General features: G+C 36.9%; 2 protein-coding genes across 2 annotated transcripts in view; both read left to right on the top strand.

The window, feature by feature from the left end:
* LOC136839835 (uncharacterized) overlaps window positions 1–21,781 on the top strand; it is a 23,876-nt gene extending 2,095 nt beyond the window's left edge. The window contains exons 2-3 of the mRNA XM_067106164.1: window positions 1,199–1,328; window positions 21,678–21,781. Coding sequence (XP_066962265.1) covers window positions 1,199–1,328; window positions 21,678–21,781 — 234 coding nt within the window. The remainder of the gene's footprint in view (window positions 1–1,198; window positions 1,329–21,677) is intronic.
* The window catches only part of LOC136839484 (glutamate receptor ionotropic, kainate glr-3-like), a 47,091-nt gene continuing 26,934 nt past the window's right edge, over window positions 4,844–25,000 (top strand). The window contains exons 1-2 of the mRNA XM_067105593.1: window positions 4,844–4,995; window positions 9,268–9,447. The gene's annotated coding sequence lies outside the window, so the exon portion shown is untranslated. The remainder of the gene's footprint in view (window positions 4,996–9,267; window positions 9,448–25,000) is intronic.

Below are 25,000 nucleotides of genomic sequence, written 5' to 3'. Positions count from 1 at the left end.
AAACTACCGACTGCCTTTCCCTCCTTCTTTCAGAATCTCTTTACATCAAGAAACTGTCGCCTTCCTTAAACAAGCAAACCACTTCCACACCATTACATATTGACTAACTGCCTATTACTCTCCCCCCCCCCTCTCTCTCTCTCTCTCTCTCTCTCTCTCTCTCTCTCCTCTCTCTCTCTCTCTCTCCCTGACACCGTCTTTCACTATCTGCTCTCTGTCACCTAGCAGCCAAACCTCTTGACAGTAAGTCCGACAACACCCTTTCATTTTTCTATTTTTAATGTATTTTTTGTGTATTTTAATATATATACAAAAAATACAAAATCTGGAGTATATAAATACTCCAGATTTTGTGCTTTTTGTAGTTATATATGTATATACAAAAATACAAAATCTGGAGTATATATATATCAATTTTTTTATTTTGTATATATATATATATATATATATATATATATATATATATGTGTGTGTGTGTGTGTGTGTATGTATATATATATATATATAATAAATATAAATATATAATGTAATAATTATAGTAACAAAAAAAAATAAATAATACGATAATGCAATTTTATAATGCAATTTTATAAAGACGTAGGAGATACTTATAAAAAAAAGTATTTCAAACGAACTCCTAAAGCGTAATAAAAAAAAAAACAAACACACAATTTCAACACCTCATTTTTCTTTTCAAACACCGATACCATTATAATCTTCAAGAGACTCCCTTTAAATGAACAGAATTTTCTCCCCTTTACGTAACGAAACCTCTTTGTTATATGCGCGTTACGCAAGGTATCACCTATCTCGGCCAGTCCAAAAAGGCGCAACCGATCTGCAAAGTCACTGCAGCCAGCTTAGCCTATTCAGAGGTGTCTACGTTGCAGTTTTCTGTATTGCAAAGCTTCTCATTAATCTGTTTTTTGTCACAAAGGTCTCAGTATTTAACGAGGAATCTTCATACTTTTTTATTTACATCGTAGTAGTAGGTAGTAGTAGCTGGGATGTCTTAGAAACTGCTCCCTCTGCAGAGGCAAGAAATTGACTTAAAATCGTAGTATACTGTAATACTACTAGTAGTAGTGGTAGTTGGGATTTGCCTTTGCAACGTATCCTGCCGCAGAGGCAAGAAATTAACTGGTAAAGTAGTAGTAATAGTAGTAGTAAGGATTTGCCTCCGAAACGGCTCACCCAGATCCCGAGGAGACAGCGAGCACCAGCTGCAGGATCGTGGGAGGTTTTAACGGCGCTCCGACAAGATCGTGGGTTCGTCGGAGGCTCTTGTCCCTACGTTGGTTACGAGGAAAGACCCACAGGCTGGAGGAGTGAGTGAAGAATAGGTACTGAATCATGGAGTACAAGAATAAACTTAGTAAAAAAAAAAAAAAAAAAAAAAAAAGATTAATGGTTTGAGTTGATGACAGGTAATGATGGTCTGCAAAAGGGCAAGATGATACCCTTTTTTATACTCTTTTTATAGGATTTATGCAAGCCGTTCGAAGAAGTTCCCAGCGGGGTTATGTTGTTACCAATATTTGATGAGCGATAAGCAAAATGATTATCATTTATGCTTGCTGGAGTTCCCTGAAAAAAGTTCCATGTCTTCTTACGAAAACTAATACATCAATCAGTTAGACTCTGAACTAGGTAAAAAAAAATACTTTTAAGAAGAATTTTAAGAATTCATAGCCTGGAGTCTTCTGTTCGCTGTTTAGACTAATAACAAAAAGTCAACTTTCAATCACTGTTCCTGTAGATAAAGGATTTCCCTGTAAGTATAGGCACATTGTTATATAGTTAAGCATATGCATATACAAACGTCAAATGAAAAATGAAAGTTTACATTACGAAGTACCAGAACGACTGAATAGAGCGTGTGGCCGTTCTAAACTGTTACGTCGATAAACTGTAGTGCACCAAATAAGACACAACCGCTCGATCGACAAAGCTAACCCTTTGATGGATACCTGGATACCACGAAGCAATGCTGGATGGCACCAACACAAAATCCCCTTGAACATTCGGGGGTCAGAATATAGGTGTAGATATTTCACTCCAGACTGCATGCGAAAATTGGAACGGTAGCACCCGCTTACCGTGTGAAAAGCTACAAAAAAAAAACCTGTATCAGTATTACCCTTAAAACTCTTAAATCAACTTCACTATAAATAAAAAAAAAATACTATTCTGGTCACCTTAAAGTTGAATTACATCGTTAACAAAGTACGAACCCAAAGACTTTCTACTGTAAGTCAACATCCCTAGCTTACGAAATAAATAAACGGTATCCGGCTACTCGATTTCTTCGTCTTTGTTGGTAGTTACAGCCCAGAGGTCCACACAAGGCCTATTTGACTCCATGACACTTGACCACGCTTGCCATCCGCTTTTTGCAAGGGCCCTTGGTACTATAAACTAGTTTAATCCACACCAACCAACAGTCGATTGCGCGCCAAAGGACGAATGAGAGGATATCCTCGTCGGCCTAAACCACACACATGCAAAGCCTGCACAAGATCGTTTTAGCAGCAACAATATGCAGTAAATGTGCCTCGCTGTAGAACTAGTCAGTTCCTTTATTCCTCAGACAGTTGGACTATGGAACAGTCTCCCTACTGAGGATGTAGTGCAATTGGAACTTCAAAAGTTCAAGCGAGGATGCAATGCATTACTACCCTAATGCTATTCTCCCTGCATTCTAATGCATTTTTATCTATTTATTAATTTATTTTTTTTAATAAGTGAGATTTCTTTTTTCTGTATGTCCCTGTACCTACTCTTACTTCCTAATGAGCACCATATCCTTTGGAAGCCTGAATCTCTCCATATGAACAGGGTTTATCTTCTGAAGAATAATAATAATAATAATAATAATAATAATAATAATAATAATAATAATAATAATAATAATAATAATTAGCCTTAAACCTAATGTACTAGGATATGACCAATACGAAAAAGGGGGTATCCTAAAATATCGAATCCCTTGAATAAAGCACGTCATCTTGGCACTCTCACAGCCCAAGGGCTAAGGTTGAGAAACTTACTATCACTTTTATTGCAAGGCTCTTTGTTTTTCCGTTAGACCTAAATCCCGTTTAGTTTTATTAAGCCTGTCAGCTATAATACGTGTTGACCGTCCCCCCCCCCCAACTCCCCCCTATTCTCATGATCTGTAAAAGGGTTGTCAAATCCGACGGGTCAACGAGGAGGGAGGATTGGCTCTGTCAACGTTCTACAGATTTCTTTGGATTAGACACCCCATCTGGACGCCGATTGCCGTAGAAGAATAACCTATTCATATAAGTTCCAAGCCTAAGGGTATATAATTCACGTCAAAACAACAAAAATATGACCAAGAATAGTACTTTATAACATATTCTAGGAACTAATTATTCCTTCAGTGGCTTTGGGCAACAATATTAGCTACAGTTTTAACACACTAGGCCTATAATGACACATTGTCTACACACTCTTCCTAGGCTAACTCTACGACGGCTGGCATTTACTCTATAAAGCATAACACTCGGATTACTAAACATATTAACAAATATGAATACTAATAAGCATATTACTCTGCTAAATACATATTCGACAGCACCCTGAAGTAAAATAAAAGAAATAAATAAATAAATACCCGCTTACGGTTGCAGACAATTCGGCATCTGTGACATTATCATACACAGCATTATGCTTCCGTGACATTAAAATATATCTTGCTGAACCCGGTCAAGACAAGTTTTTAATCAAAGGAAGATGGAGCAATGATTCAATATAATCTGCATTTGCAAAAAAAAAAAAAAAAAAAGTTTCTTCAATGACTATTGATTGTTAGACGGGCGTATTACTGATGTGTCTAGCAAAGGAAGGTTCAGAGAGAGAGAGAGAGAGAGAGAGAGAGAGAGAGAGAGAGAGAGAGAGAGAGAGAGAGAGAGAGAGTAAAATGAGCTAATCACCATCATTGTCTACACTTTGACAATATTCCCCTTGATTATAAAATAACATCGTCTAGCAGACATTTGAAAAAACTGTTTTAAACGATCGGAAATACCTATCTCATGACGTCATAAATGTTCATTTCGAAACATCGAAAACGCCTAGGCCTACCCATATAATAATCCCTATCATTAGCCCGCACGGTTATAGGCCTACCTCATTTTAGTTCCTACGTGATCAGAAACTACATAAAAATCGCTTATTCCAAGCTTAGTCAACTTCTCTACAAAGATTAAATCTATTACTTATCTAGTCTAAACTTCTAGTTTCATGATTTGACATATTACAAGACCTTATACGAGCTGAGTTTGTTTCCTTCACAAGTAAAATGTAATAAACCGAATCCTACAAAAGAAAAAACAAAACGAATAAATTATTCTAGTTATCTAAGAGAAACATAAATGGGCTATTGGAAACCAGCCTATATATATATATATATATATATATATATATATATATATATATATATATATATATATATATATATAAAAGTTAAACTTCAGTGTAATGATAAACAGCATCCTACCAAAGGAGCCAAGCAAAACAATTAAATTCAAGGTATCTATAAAACGTTTAATAAAGTATTGGAAACGAGCTTATAATATCCTACATATACAGAATGTTAAATTTCCAGTTTAATGAGCTGACATCGAACAAGGCCTAGTACGAGCTGTTTATTCCCCCATATAAATAACAATAAACCGCATCCTATTAAATATGTCATGCAAAACGATTAAATTATTGAAGTTATCTTTAAATAAACATAAATAGACTTTGCGAAAGGAGCCTATGGTATAAATTAGTTTAAGCGTTGGCCGCATGGCGGCTACCAGTCACATTACCCAGCATTGCAACGGGTTTCTAGGCGCATCTGGAACCTAAAGTTAACAATTGACTCCCAGTTTCGTGTCCTTTACCAATCAGGAGTGCGTGAAACAAGACGAATTTTCGTACTCACATGCCACATCCTTCCGTAATTCCAAATATTTTCGACAGGTGGGTCCTTTTTTTCGCCTAAAAACATATAAGTGAGTTCACAAACACGTCAAAGAGTTAGATCTCGGGTAACGATGGTGCTGGCACCGTGCGAGGAATTGGGCGAACTACCAGTAGGTCCGTTCTCATTGACGTAAAATAGGGGGAATTTTTTCAATATTTGGAGCGTCTATGGGGAATTTCCAGTTACAGCGGGTATGCAAATTTTTTATGGGTATATTTAAGATGGGTACCTATCCAGAATAACGACAACGAGGTAATTCGATGTAGATATGTTGAAATGCCTTATTTATATTCACGATCCTTAAATGGCAAATGAACAGCCTTGTCTTTCGACTCGAGCGGACATTAAACGAATTTTATCAATAATTTGGATGTCTATGGGGAAATATCCAGTCGCAGCAGGTTAGCAGCTTTTTTTAAGTTTATTTTTATAACAAATAAATACCTGTACATGATAATTAAAGCGAGGCAAAGGCCTTCTTTATATTCACGGTCCTTAACAGGCAAATGAACACTTATTGGGTATTATTTTATAAGTGCCAGTACACAGTATGAAATTGTAACCTACATTTTTGAAAAGAGCTCTTCATTCTCGTTATTTTGAACCCCACAAACACTTTGCGCAAATGATAAATAAAAAATTAATACGGCAACATTGTATCCAGTAAACACCCCTTTGTTACATTAGGTTGGTATTTTTAAAAAATTAATACGGCAACATTGTATCCAGTAAACACCCCGAGGTTACATTAGGTTGGTATTTTTAGGTTCTTTGAGTGCCCTATCATTTCCTAGCCATTTTTTCATGAAAAACACAAAATGGTGTTACATGCAAAAATGGCTGGCTGGAGTCTTGTATTTGTAGAACACTCATTTATCATCAAAAGTTAATAAAAGTATGTTGATTTATTACGTGTTTGTCATTTATTGATTTGTTACGTTACAAGTTGATATGCTTTTACGCCTACTGAGTAAGAGCGTTTGCTCGTTCTGAATAATTACGAAAGTCGCATTCTGTGAGGGTCTTGTATTCAGATCGTCTGGCGAATTTTTTCTTTATCGTATCTTGAAGCATTGTCCGCCTACATTCTAGTTAGGAATAATAAAACTAAACGTAGAGTCAAAGCCAGTGTATACAAGCCGCGTTACTTCCAGGCTTCCCCGCTGGATAGGACGCCATGTTTGCTTACATTTAGGATAAAGGGATGCAGCACTACAAACGGTCATGGGGGATATATACTACTAGCTTAGTGCTGCACTGTAGACAGCCGATTTAAGTTGATATACATATTTTCGATGTTATGATGGGTTGAAAGAACAGACATACTTTACTTTATTGTACAGGTACTTCAGTGCGGAACAGATAATATTTGAATGCATGACAGGGCCAGTCTGACAGCTTCGTCATCATTCATACTACATTTTCCTGGCCTAAAGAGCAGTCACAGCCAAAATACTGTTGCTCTTCCAATACACACACTGCAATATTAATGAAAATATGCATTTGTGCAATATCAATGATATTTATTTTAACAGCTATGTAGACAGTTCATATGACATGTTATGGCAGTCAGCCTCCTCAGCTGATAGCTTACACCTGTCAAAATTTTGGCTACAGAAATGGGTCAACCCGTCAACCCTTACTTAAATGGAATTTATTTTATATCATTACTTTCTGAGATAAATTCAGCATTCTTGGCTTTTTTAACTGTTATTAAAAACTTCAATAATTTCATTAAAATCATTTTTATATATACAACACTAATGTAGAACATCGTATACTGTTATTTACACCACATCCAACATTGTTTAATGTAATTATGTACGATAGTTATTCTTTTGCCATTTTTTTACAATCAGTCATTTACAATTAAATAGATAATAATACAATAACTAGCCTGGACAATAAGCACTAATTTGGAGAATTAAACTGTGTCAGAGCCTACCATCGCCAAAAAAATTATATATAGGCTTTGCCATCACCCACCAAGCTGATGGTTGCGCCCCGAGGCCGTTTGGAGCGTCGTGCACCTTGCCCTAAATGTAAACAAACATGGCGTCTTGGAAGTGATGCGGCTTGTATATAATGCCATTGGTAGAGTACGTCATTCTAATCTCCAGGCAACGAGAAGCCATTTAAACTGTTTAAGTATATAGTTCAGACCTTTTGAAAACACCCTTGAAATCCAGTGTAGGAATAATAGGTATTCATATCGAATTTGATAAACGGGCAACGTGATTAAAACGTCACAGAATACATTTTGTAACATTGGGACGATATAGACAAAATTTCTTGTATTTTTGTTCGAATCACCAGATTCCTGGTAGATGTCACGGTGCTAGAGAACCATAACTCAATCAGTTATTTTGTAGAACCTAACTTATCAAGTTATGGTTGTTTTCGGATTCCTGGTTTTTCCGCGTGTGTGCACATTCTGAAGAATGATAACGGATCGTAAGTATTTAATGTCTGCCGTTAACAACACGAAAGGCCCATAGTGTTACACAGGAGACCGAGCCGTTGGAAACGCCGTGGTTTTTGCGCCATTCTCCCTAAAATCAGGTAGTACAAATGGAAAGCTCTTCTCTGATACATACGTATTTTAACCTGATTCTTGACTGAAATCAGGCAGTTTAGAGTTACCTACCGGATTCATGAAAACTTCAAGTTTATAAATAATATATAGAAAATTAAAACAAAGAGAAGCAAAACTAGGCGGTTGTGGAGTATCCTTGATCTAGTTTTGCTGCAATTTTTTTCTCCGGTGGAACTAGTTCTGGATTCTGTTGACAACAAAGAAGAAATTTCGGTTTTTGTCAGGATGTTATATGGGGTGTACAGTAAATGCACTTAGGCGCATATACATTTTATAAATGAAAAATACCACTTGGATAAATAAGACACGGGCTATAAGCCTGATTGGTTTAATCTGTTGAGACATTTTCGAAAAGGGGTAATCAAAGACGTCTAAATAGACCAATCTGGTCAGGGCCATATTGCCAGTTTCATTGTAGTTGGAGGTTTTTGCAGTAAAATTTGGTGTTCCTGTGAATTATACGCACTTGCATATATATATATATATATATATATATATATATATATATATATATATATATATATATATATATATATATATATATATATATGCTTTGCAGTTTTTACTATATAACAGACTGGTTTCGTATTTGTGGTTAGAACTTGCCTTTCATAACTGCAATATTACTTGCCTTAGTGGTTTGGTAACGGCAATATTTTTAGTCTGCGAATGCCACTTTCTGTTATAAGGCTTCAATTCAGTTGATTTTCATCACAAAAGGGATTTAGCAGCAGACTGGCTTGGCGAAATGATGTCCTCATCGAAACATAATTGTAATAGGGGCTTGGTTTTTAATGATAAGGGAACTGCAATGGATTACGGTTATCTCGGCGTGAGAGACAAGGTTAAGAGTAATTCTTAGTGGCTCCATTGCATGGGTAGTATCCAGTAGGCTTGCTCCTTATAGACCTACTCTCTGTTGGTCATGGCATACTCTGAAGTGTGATACCGGACTCAACAATCTTATGTAACGTGACAGTGATTACTGCTGTGAATTTATCGGTGCAACCCTTATTATAAAAAAAACATTTACTGGTATACACTAGACTTACATGGAAGCAAATTCAGTTAGGATTATTGCCAATCTGTGATGTTGGCCAGTAAGTTAATAGCCCAAAGATAGGCAAAAAAACGGATCGACCGTCAATAACGTGCTAACGCATTTCCTGAACTCTGGCATAAAGATAAATATTTGTACAAGGGAAAACAATGATGATAGTTCTTAACGGTTATAAAACTGAACTGACTTTTTTGGTTTTTTAACGTGTGTGTGTGTGTGTGTTCCGTATAGGTTTAAGTATGTGTTATAATTGAAAGTAGTTAGGATATAATTCTGTTGGTAATTTTCTGCTCGTGTTATGTCACATTTATTAACGTGTGTGTGTGTTTGATATAGGTCTAATTATGTGTTATAATTACAAGTAGTTATGATATAGCTGTTGGTAATTATCTATTCGTGTTACTGTCACATTAACCTGTGCGTGTGTGTGTATTCTGTGTAGATCTAATTATGCGCTACAATTACAAATAGGTGTAATTTAACTCTGTTGGTAATTTTTATATTCTTGTAATCGTCACACTTACTAAGGTCCCCACTTTTATTTGCATACAGTTGCAGTCCATTATTGACCTAATATTCTCAGTGATTCTCAACCACATTCTCGTCTTCCAGAACAAGAGATATACAAGAACTTCCTTCAGTCTCTGCACGATACTCAACGCACCTCGGTTGCAAGACAGCACCAAAGCAAAGCAACACGCCAAACTGACCTCTGACCTTTCTACACACTGCTGGCTGAACTGGTTGCCGGGTGTCAAACTATGTGGTCTAAATTCCGCAGTTTACAAAGAGGTATGTTGTGTGTTTTCCTTTGTTTTACGAATTTCTCTTATCTAAATCGTAGACGCTTCTTGTATTCAGTGAGGCCTATAGGTATCTACACATTAATCAGTTTAGGCCTGTAGGTACATTCACAATAATTAGTTTAGGTCTGCAGGTATCTACGCAGTAATCAGTTTAGGCTTATAGGTATCTTTACATGTAGTCAGTTTAGGCGTATAGGTATCTACAGAAGAATCACTTTAGGCCTATAGGTATCTACGCAATACTCAGTTGAGGCCTATAGGTACATTCGCAATAATTAGTTTAGGTCTGCAAGTATCAACGCAATAATCATTTGAGGCCTATAGGTATCTACACTAAAGTCAGTTTAGGCCTATAGGTATCTACACAATAATCAGTTTGGGCCTATAGGTATCTACGCAATAATCAGTTTAGGCTAATGGTTATCTATTCAATAATCAGTTTGGGCATATAGGTATCTACGCAATAATCAGTTTAGACCAATAGGTATTATCTATGCAATAATCAGCTTAGGTCTGTAGGTATCTATGCAATAATCAGTTTAGGCCAATAGTTATCTATGTAATTAGTTTAGGCCTACAGGTATCTACACAGTAATCAGTTTAGGCCTATAGGTATCTCCCGAATAATCAGTTTGTCTATGGGCATCGACGCAATAATCAGTTTGGGTCAATAGGTATCTACGCAATAATTAGTTTAGTCTATAGGTATCTACGCAATAATCAGTGTAGGCCTATAGGTACCTCCTCATTATGTGCATATATAATCTTATACAAACATACACACGTATATGCAAGTATTGATTCTCTTGATTGTATTTTAAATTTATGACTTTTGCAAATATTTATGTTTGAAAATATTTACGTATGCGTATTCATAGCGTTTAAATAGTGATTAACCTTATAAACTGTCACACACATCTGAGAGAGAGAGAGAGAGAGAGAGAGAGAGAGAGAGAGAGAGAGAGAGCACAGCTGAGGCACAGCTGAGGCGCGGAGCAAGTTGGATCTGACCTCCAAGCGGATACCCCAAGGGGTTACTTGGGATACCCGCACCTTAACCACATACCTACCCGCCTTGGCTCCCTACCCACATTCCCTACCTCCCTCATTACCTCCCTACCTCCATCCATACCTCGCTCGTACCCTGACTCGCGACAAGCTGACCGGGAAGGCTGTGAGGGAAATCTGCAGCGAGGGGAGATTGAGTCTAAGGAAAGCCTTAGAGCTAACCACGCTCTTCTTCTTCTTTTCTTCATCTTCTACCGGATTCGCTTCGATGTAAGATTCCCCCTGGATCAGTCACCGCGTCTTTTGTGTTCATTTTCATAGCGCTATTTGCTAAAGGGGTTTTTGGTACGCTCTGCAAAACTTGTCGCAACTGAAACACTTTCAAGTTTCGGGTTAAATCCAAACCTTGACCCAGTGTACCTGAGCTGACCTAGCTCGCACTCAACAAGATCTACGACGAGATAGAGTGTGTGTGCCAAACTTTATAGAAGTCTTTTGCTGTTGAACATTCACAAAATTTGTTTCGTTCTGCTCCGTTTATGCACCTGGTAGCACATGCCGAGGGCCTGGATTACGAACCAGTTTTATCTGAAGGGGGGAAAAAAACTGGTTCTGCAAAAAACCGAAGCCTGCCGTTTGGAAACAAGCACAGGCCCCTTTACGGACTCCCGAAGGTCTCGTTCCTCCAATTCTTTCTGTTATGGAGTACATAAAGGCGATTCCAGCCAGGCCGAAGGTGTTCGAAGAGCCCCAGATACACAGTTGCTAGTTTTAGGCTCATAAGAGCCACTTTGGCTTCGGTGCTGATTGTTTTATCAGCATGCTATGCTTAAGGGGAGTGGGTACCCAGATCGTAAATTCAAGTAAAAGAGAGGTTTAAAAAAACGCAAGAAAGAAAAAAACGAACCAAAGAAAAACTGGTTGCAGAAGACACACCCACTCAGCTGGAGAACCAACCAGAGTTGCTATCTTCCATCAATACTACTTTTGATTTCCCATCACAAAGAAATGCTTGCAAGATGGCTGGGATATGTAACAAAAGCATGTGCACGCGCGCCCGTACATGCACACATCCTCTATATTTAGGTTAAGGACAAAATGAAACTTGAAATTTGAAAGGAAAAAAACACAAACTCAAAGGAAGCAACTCAAGGCCAGGCCACCAGAGGGCGTCTTGGTTTCCTTGGTGAATCTACAGTGGTTTCGGTTTTTTTTAACCACTGCAGGCGCTTTTAAGCGATCAAAGGTCTGTATGTTATTGTGTTATATCAGTCATGTGTACCAGATTGATCAAAAACTGCCTGAACCAAACTTCAGACTCTGAAGACGTAACCTACAGTGTTAGCAACAGAAATTTTCAGTTTGCCTCGTGTGTGTTGTTAGTTGAGGTGAAATTGCGCATTTTCGTCTTTTTTTTTTTATCAAAAACTGGTCATTAGGAAAAAAAAGATAGCCTGCTGAAACGTCTAGTCTCATAGCTGTAAGTCCTGTTGGCTGGTGAGAGAGACGCTACTATGCAAATGAAAATGTAACAAAGTTCGTCCGTTAAAGATATCACCCTTTAACAGAAGCTCAGTTTGTGAACATACAGACAAAAGCATTTGTAGGAATTATAAATCCTCTTCGAGGATGTATGTAGTACATTTAAAGTGAATGAATTAACAACCCGCCCTTGCTGCACGAAGCAAATATTCAAAGCGTTATCTTCTTTTAGTACAATAAATCATGTGTATGCCTTAAAAGTATAGCGGATAAAGTTTTACTTTGGCTCTGCGAATCACCACCACTTCACTGTTTTAAAATATTAAGTATTTTTTATTTACCTGGAGCTTTTTAAAAGTTCTAATCATGTCATCTAAAAATTATTTGAGGTAGTCATTATCCCGAGTCAGCTGGAGACTTAGACCTATCACATCTGATACAGGAAGACCAATTGAACTAGATTTTTCCAGTAATTACGTTCGAAAAGGATTTTCGATAAACGTAAAAAAAAAAAACTAGACTCAACGGTCATCAGAGGCAATTAATCCGAATGTATCCTTAATCAAAAGACCATAAAGGAAACGGAACTTGTTCTCTCAATACGAAAACTGAACATCTTAATGATTAATCACTGAAATGGTACAAAATGTTTGAGAAACAAATCTTTTGTTCTTACGAGTGTGTTGACATCTGCGGTCACCGACCCATAGTAGCTTAGGTGTGCCTATAGATGGCTTGGTTGTTTTTCTTTTCTGAGTCAAAATAATTAACGCAGTTTTAAAGAACTATATGTATATATACATATATATGTGTGTGTGTGTATTGTGATATATATATATATATATATATATATATATATATATATATATATATATATATATATATATATATAATTACGACTGGGAGCATATTTTTTCTTCGATAATTTTATCCCTGTGTTATACTTTATTATTATTATTATTATTATTATTATTATTATTATTATTATTATTATTATTATTATTATTATTATTATTATTATTATTATTATTCAGAAGATGAACACTTCAAATGGAGCAAGCCCACCGCAGGGACCACTGACTTGAAATTCAAACTCCCAAAAAATATGGTGTTCATTAGAACGAAGTAACAGTGGATAATGGGATACACAGCAAGAAGAGATCAGTTGTTACAAAGAAAAAATAAATTACTAAATCAATAGATAAATAGAAAAAAATGTAAGTAAATTATTAAAATGCAAGGAGAATTGTATTAGGGTAAAAATACATTGCACTTTCGCTTAAACTTCTGAAGTTCTAATTGTGCGACATCCTCAGGGAGACTGTTCCACAGTCCAACTGTGTGAGGAATAAATTAGGACCTCTGGAACTGCGCAAAATAGGGACACTTATCTTCTTTTGTTATGTTCATCATATATAATCTTCCATTTGTAATATATTTCGTGAATATATCTATAAATTATCTCACTGCTGTCAGTCGTCATTTTCATGTCAATTCCTCTTTCTCTGGAATCCGTCTTTATTGGACAGAACTATCGGGGGATATAAAACTTGATCCATTTCATTTGAAAAAGGCAAAATCTTGTGCTTCGTAAATTCTTTACAACCATCCTGGTATGTAAATATTTAAAGTTGTCTGCTCACCAACCGCTACTTAAAGTATAACACAGTTTCCATGAACATATCAACTATTAAAAGTCATTTAATCAGTTAGTTACAATTTTTACCAAAATCCCAAATCATCTGAATCTTGAGAAAAATGAGTTTCCGTTGTGTTTCGAGACAAACGCACATGTTATCGACAAGATCACCGAGCACAAAAGAAAAACTTCACAGCCGCAGCCAAAATACCTCGAATTAACTAAAGAAAAAACAGATTTCAGAAGACCCTGTGTCAGTATAGCAGAAATTTGCATCGGTCTACGTCAAGTGGAAGCCATTGGTAGCCGACTCCGGGAGGCGTCCTGACCAATATTCTTATTATTATTATTATTATTATTATTATTATTATTATTATTATTATTATTATTATTATTAAGATGAACCCTATTCATATGGAACAAGCCCGCAGGGGCCATTGACTTGAAATTCATACTACCAAAGAATATTTTGGTGTTCATTCGAAAGAAGTAACAGAAGGTAAAGGAAATGGAGAACGAGCTGATCAGTTATTAGAAAACTGATAAATTAACAAATAAATAAATAAAAATGTAAGTAAATTATAAAATTACAAGAAGAATTGTATTAGGGGTAGTAATGCATTGCATCTTCGCTTGAACTTCTGCCTAAGTTCCAGTTGCACGACATCCTCAGAAGGGAGGCTGTTCCACAGTCCAACGGTGCGAGGAATAAAGGACACCTCTGGAACTTTGGAGAAGTTCGACAGCGAGGCACATTCACAACATACTGGTGCAGCTGTTCAGCGAAGCTGGGCGTTCTCGGCAGGAAAAGAGAGTTTTGCTCAAGAAGAAGAGATAGAATCCTAGAGGAGGTGCGTGTTGCTAGACCAATAGAGCCGTCTTCGCCTGTTGCTGATGGCGAGCAGCAGCACCACCTTGCCCTTGGAAATAAATGTGAAGGTGAACCCGAACGCGGAGATGATGATGCTGCTGCGGCTGCGGCTACTGCGCCCTGACAGCCAGGTAGGCAGTGCTGGCCTTCCGAGAGCTATAGGAGGAGGAGCGAACTGACCAACGCCCAGAAATGGAGAGGAGGAAAATCCCCCCCCCCCCCTGCGGTATCCCTAGTTCAATTTTTCAAAATGTTGGGCACGCACCTCTGCTTCGTTCTAATCGCCTTCCTTAGGTTTCCGGTTTGTTCAACTTCTGAATAATAATAATAATAATAATAATAATAATAATAATAATAATAATAATAATAATAATAATAATAAGATTTGTTTATATTCTGTTTTGTTTCTTTTTTGCATCATGTGAAATCATGCAGGCTTAAAATGAACAGACAAAATGTGCCTATGCACCCATACAAACACATACAGTAGGCCTACACTGTTTATATTATATACAGTATATATATATATATGTATATATATATATATGAATTTTTGTCATACAGCGTGACTTTTTTTATATTCACAAACATTAAGCTACAAATGTTGTTTTTTATATATACTAGCTGACCAACCCGGCACTGCTGGGGGAAAACTGAAGGACAACTGATAAAGTCTCTCTTTTTTGTTTTGTTTCTTTTTTGCATCATGTGAAATCATGCAGGCTTAAAATGAACAGACAAAATGAACCTATGCACCCATACAAACACATACAGTAGGCCTACACTGTTTATATATATATATATATATATATATATATATATATATATATATATATATATATATATATATATATATATATATATATACACATATATAACATACACATATTTATATATGAATTTTTGTCATACAGCGTGACTTTTTTTATATTCACAAACATTAAGCTACAAATGTTGTTTTTTATATATACTAGCTGACCAACCCAGCACTGCTGGGGAAAACTGAATGACAACTAATAAACTCTCTCTCTCTCTCTCTCTCTCTCTCTCTCTCTCTCTCTCTCTCTCTCTCTCCCTATCACCCCGTCTACTCTCTGTCTCACTTCCTCGCCCTCTCACTCTCTCCATTTCCTGTTAAGATAGTTGCTTCAATTACAATGCCCAACATTTTTGACATTTTATATTTCACTCCTTCTCACCCCCATTTCTATCGGGGCTGAACTTGTGGTTAAAGAGCATTGGGAGTGTCACTATACATGTCAGCGACCTCAAAAACTGTGGATTAGACACTAATATCTGTAATTTTTTTATATTTTATTTTTCACCCCTTCTCACCCCTATTCCTGTTCTGTTGTTTTCGGTTTATTTTTACATGTTACCCCCTCTCACCCCCACCTCCTTTGGTGCTAGTGATACTTACCCCTCACAGTATTCTTTTCCAGATAATAAGTCATATGTATACTGAAATTAGGTATGATAAAGGCACAGAGTTTATTTAGTTACTAAGTCTACGGGCAGAACCAGCCCTGTTTCAGGGAAGCCCTTTGGTGCCCTTTGATGCTAGTGATGTCTTACCCCCCAAGTATTCTTTTTTCAGTCAGTAACTCATATGTATACCAAGTTTTGTTGAAATTGCTGAATGCATTTCAGAGTTATGGTGGAACACACACACACACACACACACTCACATTCATCCATTTATATATATATATATATATATATATATATATATATATATATATATATATATATATATATATAATTTATATATAAATATATATATATTTATGTGTGTGTGTGTGTATGTTTGTGTTTATTGTTACTTATACATGTGTGACATTTACATATTCATAGATTTTAAGTCAAAAATGTTGTTTAATACAAATTTCATCATACCTTTCGCTGTAACATACACCCTGGGGAAATTCTTTGCTAAGTGCAACTGCCCCGGTCAGGAGTCGAACCTGGGCCTTGGGTTTAGATATAGCAAGAAACAATCGACTTTTACGACTCATTATATATATATATATATATATATATATATATATATATATATATATATATATATATATATATATATATATATATATACTGTATATGTATATATACACTATATATATATATATATATATATATATATATATATATATATATATATATATATATATATATACATATACATATAAGCATTAAGCCCACCAGAGAACTCATTTCATTTTGGTTTTAGTATAATTTCTGACCTTTGTTGTCTCTCATATCCTTCCTTGCTTCCTTCCCTTCTTTATTTACTTCCTCCTGTTTAACTTATTTTCTTGTCTGGACTACACACAGATAGTAAGCTGCAGGTCCAGATTGTCTCGCATTTTTCCAGCGACAAATTATAATGTTTCCAGCAGGGCGTTTCGACTAACTGTTCAGACGTTGATGGTTGTATTCAGGCTGCTCCCGTTCATTCATCGACGCTGCCCAAATGCAGCCACTGCTTTACGACTGCAAGCAGAAGGGGGTTTAGAACCCAAAAAACCAACCCAAAAATCACGTGCTTGATTGAGAACCGGCGCGTGAACATCACGTGAACCGCCTGTGAAAAGCGCTCGCGTTTTTCTGTTGCTAGCTTCCTGCAAGAAAGTTTTTTTTTTATTTTTTTTCGAAGACTTCCAGTTTTACAAGGGCAATAACCTGTGCTGGAATAAGGCCAGGTAGTTTATTTCTTTCCCCAGAATAAATTATTCACTTCTCTCCAAGTTTTACAAGTAAATTTCTGAGGTTCAGAATGACTTGAGGCGAGTGGTGAAGCTTCTGAGTTCAACAAATAGCAATGCTTCTGAGTTCAGCAAATGATAGAGCTTCTGAATTCAGCAAATAGTAATGCTTTTGAGCTCAGCAGATGGCAGTTCTTCTGATTTCAGCAAATGGTAAGGCTTCTGAGTTCAGCGAATGGTAATGCATCTGAATTCAGAAAATAGTAATGCTTGTGAGCTCAGCAAATGGTAATGCTTCTGTGTTCAGCAAATAGTAATGCTTCTGAGTTCAGCAAATGGTAATGCTTCTGTGTTCAGCAAATAGTAATGCTTCTGAGTTCAGCAAATGGTAATGCTTCTGTGTTCAGCAAATGGTAATGCTTCTGTGTTCAGCAAATGGTAATGCTTCTGTTCAGTAAATGGTAATGCTTCAGAGTTCAGCAAATGGTAATGCTCCTGAGTTCAGCAAATAGTAACGCTTTTGAGTTCAGCAAATGGTGATGCTTCCGAGTTCAGCAAATGATAATGCCTCTGAGTTCAGTAAATGATAATGGCTCTGAGTGCAGCAAAAGGTGATGATGCTTTTGAGTTCGGCAAAGATGTCCAATTCTCTGATCTCTGTTCTAGGACTGTCTTTTCTAAAGCTAGGAGGAGTCATCTTGAAAAAAAGTCTTCAGGTCAAGCACCACTCGGCCTTGGCTGACTAAGGCCTCAGAGCATTTCCAGATTTGATTGTTTATAGACTCTGGGTCCCTCCGGTGAGTCAAGTTCTTTGGTTGGTGCAGGGCAAGACCTAAAGAATAGACCTTGGTACAGGGGTGGGTTCTTGGCTCCAGGACAAGACCTGTCCTGTCTGTCCAGAGGCGATTTTATCATTATGATGTTGATTTATGGGAGAAAAAGATGCATTAGTTAAATTTGTGTTTTTTGTCTGTTAATATAAACATTTTTGCACAAAAACTATTTACACTGTGTCCTAGCTTACGCTATCTCCTGCTACCATCTCCAGTGTCCTTTTGATATCACAAAGACACTCAGAAGGTGAAAGTATAAGCTATCTTAAGCTAAAAATAGAACTGTGTAACAAGTTTTTCGTTTGAAAATGTGTAATATAACAGACAGAAAATACAAACTCAGATTCCTATCCCTCAGTATTGTTGTTTTTATTGAAAATGTACACAGATTCATAAAATGGAGCTCGTGACATAGGTCCTTAATTTGGATGGCCAAACGTCCCCAGAACAGAGTACATTTTGCCAAGAACAGAGTACCCTTCGTTTTTTTTTTATTTCTGCCGCCATTGTTGACAGATTCAGAGGACAAGCTTGCTTCGCCATGCGCAAGAAGTCGAGATCAGAAACCATTATTGTTTTTCCATCAAGACATTGAAGCAAGACCTACGGCACATGCAGAATTTCTCCGACAACATCTGGCGAACAACTGTAAACCACTATTGTTGGTGTCGACAAAAAAAAAAAAAAAAAAAAAGTCCATGGGTTGGTCCTGCTTATTTGCTTGTTCGAAAAACAGACTGGCCTTGCCTGCCTCTCACAAGAAAGGGAAAAAAAATCTCAAGGCAGTGAACTCCTGCTAAAAAAGTAATAAATTTCCGAGATGGAAAGGTCCCTCACGGATAGTGTACGTGAATGTTAATTGTAACTTCGAGTGAAAGATGAGATACATAGCAACGCTTTTTAAGTATAACTCCACCCTTGAAACTGATTCAAGGTCGCAGCAGTGGACTTGAAGCTGATCCTCGCGGTAGGACCAGCTCTTTAGGACTGGTGAAGGTTGTGGCAGGCCTACCCATCATGGCCTAGGACCGTGGGCCTACCGTCGTGGGATACGAAACTCGAAATAAAAACGGCTGTCACGAATTGTCCAAAGGAATAACGATCGCGTGAGTGAAGCTTAACTTTAGAATTTGCTCACTGAAGGAAAAATAAAAAAAAACTGGAACAAGTTTTTGTTTATTTGTTTAGTGAAGCGAGAATCCGCATGAAGCGCTTTTTGGGAAGGTTAAACCCGCAATAAAACTTTATAGGCCCAACGCGAGGATTTTATCTTTCCACATCTCTTAGTTGGCGTGTCATTACCAGAGGTCAGGTAACATATAAAGTAACGTCTATTCGTAGAAAATACAGGGAAAATGGAGCAGGTAACAGACTGATGAAAAGATAAAATTGATAAACAGCATTGCCCTGGGTTATCGGACGTGCACTGCGATCTTGCGCATGCGTACTGATTTCTCTCTCTCTCTCTCTCTCTCTCTCTCTCTCTCTCTCTCTCTCTCTCTCTCTCTGTCAAAGAACACAAATTAAACATAAATATTCAATAAGAGAAGCACTAAAAATAAGACGCCAAAAAAAAAATAGTGCCAATTTTTTTTCTTGTCAAGAGGTAGATTGTCATTGGATGCCTAACTGATTGATTGGTCTATTCAAATGGCGTATCAACTTAAAAGGTCATCGACTTCGAATCACTTAAGGTCATTTGGTTTCTTGAGTAAAAAAAAAGTGTTTATTGATATGAGTTTTTATTTATATTTTTTTCTTGTTTTCATCCTGGGCAAATAGGAACATGAAACGAAGAGTACGGCATCGTGTAGTGTCGTGCAATGTCGTTCCTGTCGGCGTCGTGCAATGCCCTGTCTGTCTGAGTTGTGCAATGTCGTGTCTGTCGTAGTTTTGAAATGTCGTGTCTGTCAGAGTTGTGTAATGTCGTATTTGTCGACGTCGTGCAAAGCCGTTTGTGAACGTCGTGCAGCGTCGTGTCTCTCGACGTCGTGCAATGTAGTGTCTGTCGGAGTTGTGTAATGTCGTGTTTGTCGACGTCGTGCCATATTGTGTTTGTGAACGTCGTGCAGCGTCGTGTCTCTCGACGTCGTGCAGCGTCGTTCTGTCGATGTCGCGTCTGTCGCCGTCGTGCAATGTTGTATTTGTCGACGTCGCGCAATGTCATGTCTGTCGACATTGTGTAACGTCGTGTCTGTCGACGTCATGCAGTGTCATGTCTGTCAACTTCATGAAGCGTCGTGCCTGTTAACATCGTGTATTGTTGTATCTGTCGACGTCGTGCAGTGTCATGTCTGTCGTAAATAAAATTGAAGGATGCTTGCATGATTTTGTCGCGGTCCGTGAATTCTTTAATAACCTCTCTCTCTCTCTCTCTCTCTCATCCGAAAAACAAACGGTAAAGAAAAGGAAAATTAAAGTTACAGTCGGCTTCATTCCTTAACCGGAGAGAGAGAGAGAGAGAGAAGCCATGTCAAGAACAAGATAAATGAAAGAGACCTCCTCAAATTACCTCACAGAGGTAATTTTAAAAGGTAATTTTAAAAGCATCGAAGGTGCATAAGAGTTGATGATTTCGTGTCTGTTATCCTAAGAGAGAGAGAGAAAGATAAGGAACTAGAATACCTCATTTTACCTCACTGAGGTGATTTTAAAAAGCATCTAAGGTCCATAATGTCTCGGTTCATCTATGGGAGACCGACTCTCTCGGTCGAAACGCAACGCCGTGACGTCACAGTTGATGATTTCATGTCTGTTATTTCTGTATGTCTGCATGGCTGACAGACAGCCGGTGTCCGTGTGTATATAACACTGACACATTCTAAAAATAAGCAAAAAAAAAAAAAAAAAAAAAAAAAACAAGAACAAGACTTTCCTTCTCAAAGGTACAAAGTCACAAGACTGACGAGTTTTTTACGTTACTGGTTGCGTGATGATTGCATGTGCATGCTTGCATGCATTGGGGCGGGAGGCGTGGGTGAGGGGTTACAGGGTACCCACAGGAAGCTGTGCCTAACGGCGTCCTGTTTTCTGAGTGTTGCTCGAGATTCTGAGGAGAGAAGAGATCCTCTCTCTCTCTCTCTCTCTCTCTCTCTCTCTCTCTCTCTCTCTCTCTCTCTCTCCTCAAAATTTGGAGAGATTAGGAGGTTCTCTCTCAAAATTTGGAGAGATTCAGGAGTTTTATTTCTCTCTCTCTCTCCTCTTTGGAGAGATCTCCCCTCTCTCTCAAAATTTGGAGAGGTTCAGAAGTTTTATTTCTCTCTCTCTCTCTCTCTCTCTCTCTCTCTCTCTCTCTCTCTCTCTCTCTCTCTCTCTCCTTCCTCTAGATTTGGAGAGATTCGGAGGTTTCTCTCTCTCTCTCTCTTCTTCGAGATTTGGAAGTCCTCTCAATCTCTTCCCTTCTCTTCTCCAAAGTTCGAATATTCTCTCTCTCTCTCTCTCTCTCTCTCTCTCTCTCTCTCTCTCTCTCTCCTTCTTCTTCTTCTTCTTCCTTTACTAAGTAGCGAAGGGTCACTGCAATTGTCACCAGATAACCACGGTTTTCAAACCTTGGCCTGAGGACCTAGCCTCGTAGTCATGACCTTTCCGAGGTTACATGATCTCGCTTGAGAGTAAGCTTGTGCACGCATCTATTTCGTCATTTATTTATTTGTCTTCTTTCAACGTGCTTTATTTACTTAGCCTCACTCATTTCGTTAGAAGAAGAAGAAGAAGAAGAAGAAGAAGAAGAAGAAGAAGAAGAAGAAGAAGAAGAAGAAGAAGAAGAAGAAGAAGGAAAGTCATAGTTATGTACTGCTAAAGATTCAGAGCTGAAGATTATTATTATTATTATTATTATTATTATTATTATTATTATTATTATTATTATTATTATTATTATTATTATTATTATTAACGATTCTTTATATTTAAATGTCAGTGCTCTTTTAAGGCTTAAACTTTTGTATAACAATAAATTTCATTCATATTTCTCGCTGAATGACGATAATGCTGCTTCATCCACCTGTAAGAAGTCGGACTGAGTACTTGTCAGAGAGAGAGAGAGAGAGAGAGAGAGAGAGAGAGACCTTCAGCTTCCAGTTTTTGTACCACGGGGAATCTTCCCAAGTTATCGAAACCATTAATTTTCTTGTCTTTGTTTTCTATATATAGTATATATATATATATATATATATATATATATATATATATATATATATATATATATATATATATATATGTAGGTATTTATATGTATAATATATCTTTTTATTTGTTATTTATCTGGGCGAGAAAAGATTTGGAAAGCACCTTTCATCATTAGAAAGTACTTAACTTCAGTTGCCTTTGTAATAAGAAACATGACAGATCTGTAGATCTTCGTAGGCATTCCATGTTCTCTATCTGTCTATCTATCTGTGTATTTACTTATTTATCTCTGTATCTATCTGTTTACTTATTTATCTGTCTATTTACTTATCTGTGTCTCTATCTATTTACTTATTTATCTGTCTATTTACTTATTTATCTGTGTCTCTATCTATTTACTTATTTATCTATCTATCTATGTACTTATCAACCTACCTATCTATTTATCTGTTTACTTATCTATCTATCTATCTATCTATCTATCTATCTATCTGTTTACTTATTTATCTACCTATCTATTTACTTTTTTATCTATCTGTTTATCTGTTTACTTATCTATCTGTCAATCTGTCTATATACGTATTCATCTCTCTATTTATCTATGTACTTATCTATCTATCTATTTATCTATTTACGTATTTATCTATCTATCTATATATTTATCTATTTACTTATTTATCTGTCTATGTATCTATCTATCTATCTGTCTGCTTACTTAATTATCTGTCTATCTGTTTACTTATCTATCTATCTATTTATCTATTATGTATATATATATATCACCATAATCTAAATGGACGTAATCAAAAATACCCCCAAAATTTCATTTACACCCGGGTGATATCACACACCCGTACCAACCTCCTTGGCGGACCCAGGGTGACTGACGTCGTCGCAGAATGGCTAGAGAGGGTCAAGGCCACTTTTGGGTTGGGGGGGGGATGGGGACAGCGAGTGCCACTTGGTGGCTTATCAAGAGTGCCATCTTGCAATGAGCTGAGAAGGAGAAAGTGTAGCGAGTGCCTGTAGGTCACAGAGAACAACCCTTGATCAGTGGTCGTGGATGTCATTATTATTATTATTATTATTATTATTATTATTATTATTATTATTATTATTATTATTATTATTATTATTATTATTATTATGAAGAAGAAGAAGAAGATGCCCTATTACAATTGTTATTATTATTATTATTATTATTATTATTATTATTATTATTATTATTATGAAGAAGAAGAAGGTGCCTTATTATTATTATTATTATTATTATTATTATTATTATTATTATTATTATTATTATTATTATTATTACGGAAATGTTCCGTGGTTACTAGCTGAAATGAATCAAGTTGTTCCTTGTATAAGACCAAAGGTGAAAGAAATATTACAATCATTGAGGCGTAGGATGTTAACATTCCTCCATTAGCATTTTACCTTTTTTTTATCAGTTGACGACTTATTGCTTCGTAAGACCGTTACGTAAAGCCGTGAGACAATTATTTTAATCCTGAGGCTTCCATTGGGTCTTAAACACTTTAACTGTTATCTTAAATTGATTTTTTTTATTAACTCTTAAACCAGCTCCGAGATTTGAAGCACTCGAGTCTTAATGGACGAAAAAAAACACTTGTCTATTTGTTATATTGCAGCTGCATTTAGGCAGCTCGTAAAACCGCAAACTTTTGAGAGAGAGAGAGAGAGAGAGAGAGAGAGAGAGAGAGAGAGAGAGAGAGGGGGCTGGTGAGTACATGCATAACAACTGACTCCGATTCTGCTATCTCTTCGGTCTGTATGGTTTTAGATAATATGTAGGGATCAATTACTTAATCAGAGGTTTTCTGGACAGTAAGACATTTCTACCTATTCCTAACGTGTACGTTCACCGATCAGAAGAGATAAGTTCGAAAGTGGAAAATAAATAATTAAATAAATAGGTATATAGTAACACTGAAAGAGTAATGATTACATGCATATCTCTTCCAGAACCTGATCACCTGTTCCCATTCACGGTCAAGTTTTCGTCAAAATCGAGACTGGTCTTGTTTTGTGATCCCGTTGAGATGGTGAAAAACAGAGCATCAAATCATAAAACCTCATTGACGGAGTTAATAGATAAATAACTTCCCTTCAGTATCCAGGACGTTGACGGGGAACTGAAGTCCTTTATTGGATCTCCATGAAGGATGTCGGTTTCATAATTTTGCTGTGTAGCTCTCTCTCTCTCTCTCTCTCTCTCTCTCTCTCTCTCTCTCTCTCTCAGTGAAAAAACTAGTTTGCAATTGCATACTGTGCGTGTAATAACCACAGTGCCCTCTTAACTTCTCGAACTCTTCACACTTTTTGGATACGCTCGTCACTACAAAGCCTTAGATCCAAATGCAAGAAATACGAAGTAATTCTTGCAATTGGATCTAAGCCTTTTTAGTGACAAGCGTATCCGAAAAATGTGAAGAATTCGAAAAGTTAAGAGGACATTGTGGCTGTTACAATTACATACGTATCTGGTAAAAAGTGACCAGTAGATTCTGTATATATACTCTCTATCTATTAGTTTTCCCTTACAGTTCATTGTAATCGAAATCTTATATATTCATTTTGCATATTAATCTGACGCCTCCGCAGGCAGTCAGACCTCTTTAGTTAGAATGAGTTGCAGATATCCCTGAATGAATGGACACCAAGTCATGAATGAAATTACGAAGGTGTGTGTTTGTGTGTGTGTGTGTGTGTGTGTGTGTGTGTGTGTGTGTGTACGCTGGGAAATCTACGAACAGGTCTTTCTCGACTTCTCTGACCTTTGGACCGGTTTGTTGTGCTGAATTAAATGTGGAATTGTATCCTGTAATGCGTAATTTGAATATTAGCTCTTGAAG

This window comes from Macrobrachium rosenbergii, chromosome 6, assembly GCF_040412425.1.
Source record: "Macrobrachium rosenbergii isolate ZJJX-2024 chromosome 6, ASM4041242v1, whole genome shotgun sequence".
Taxonomy (NCBI): domain Eukaryota; kingdom Metazoa; phylum Arthropoda; class Malacostraca; order Decapoda; family Palaemonidae; genus Macrobrachium; species Macrobrachium rosenbergii.
This window is presented reverse-complemented; position numbering and strand designations above follow the sequence as displayed.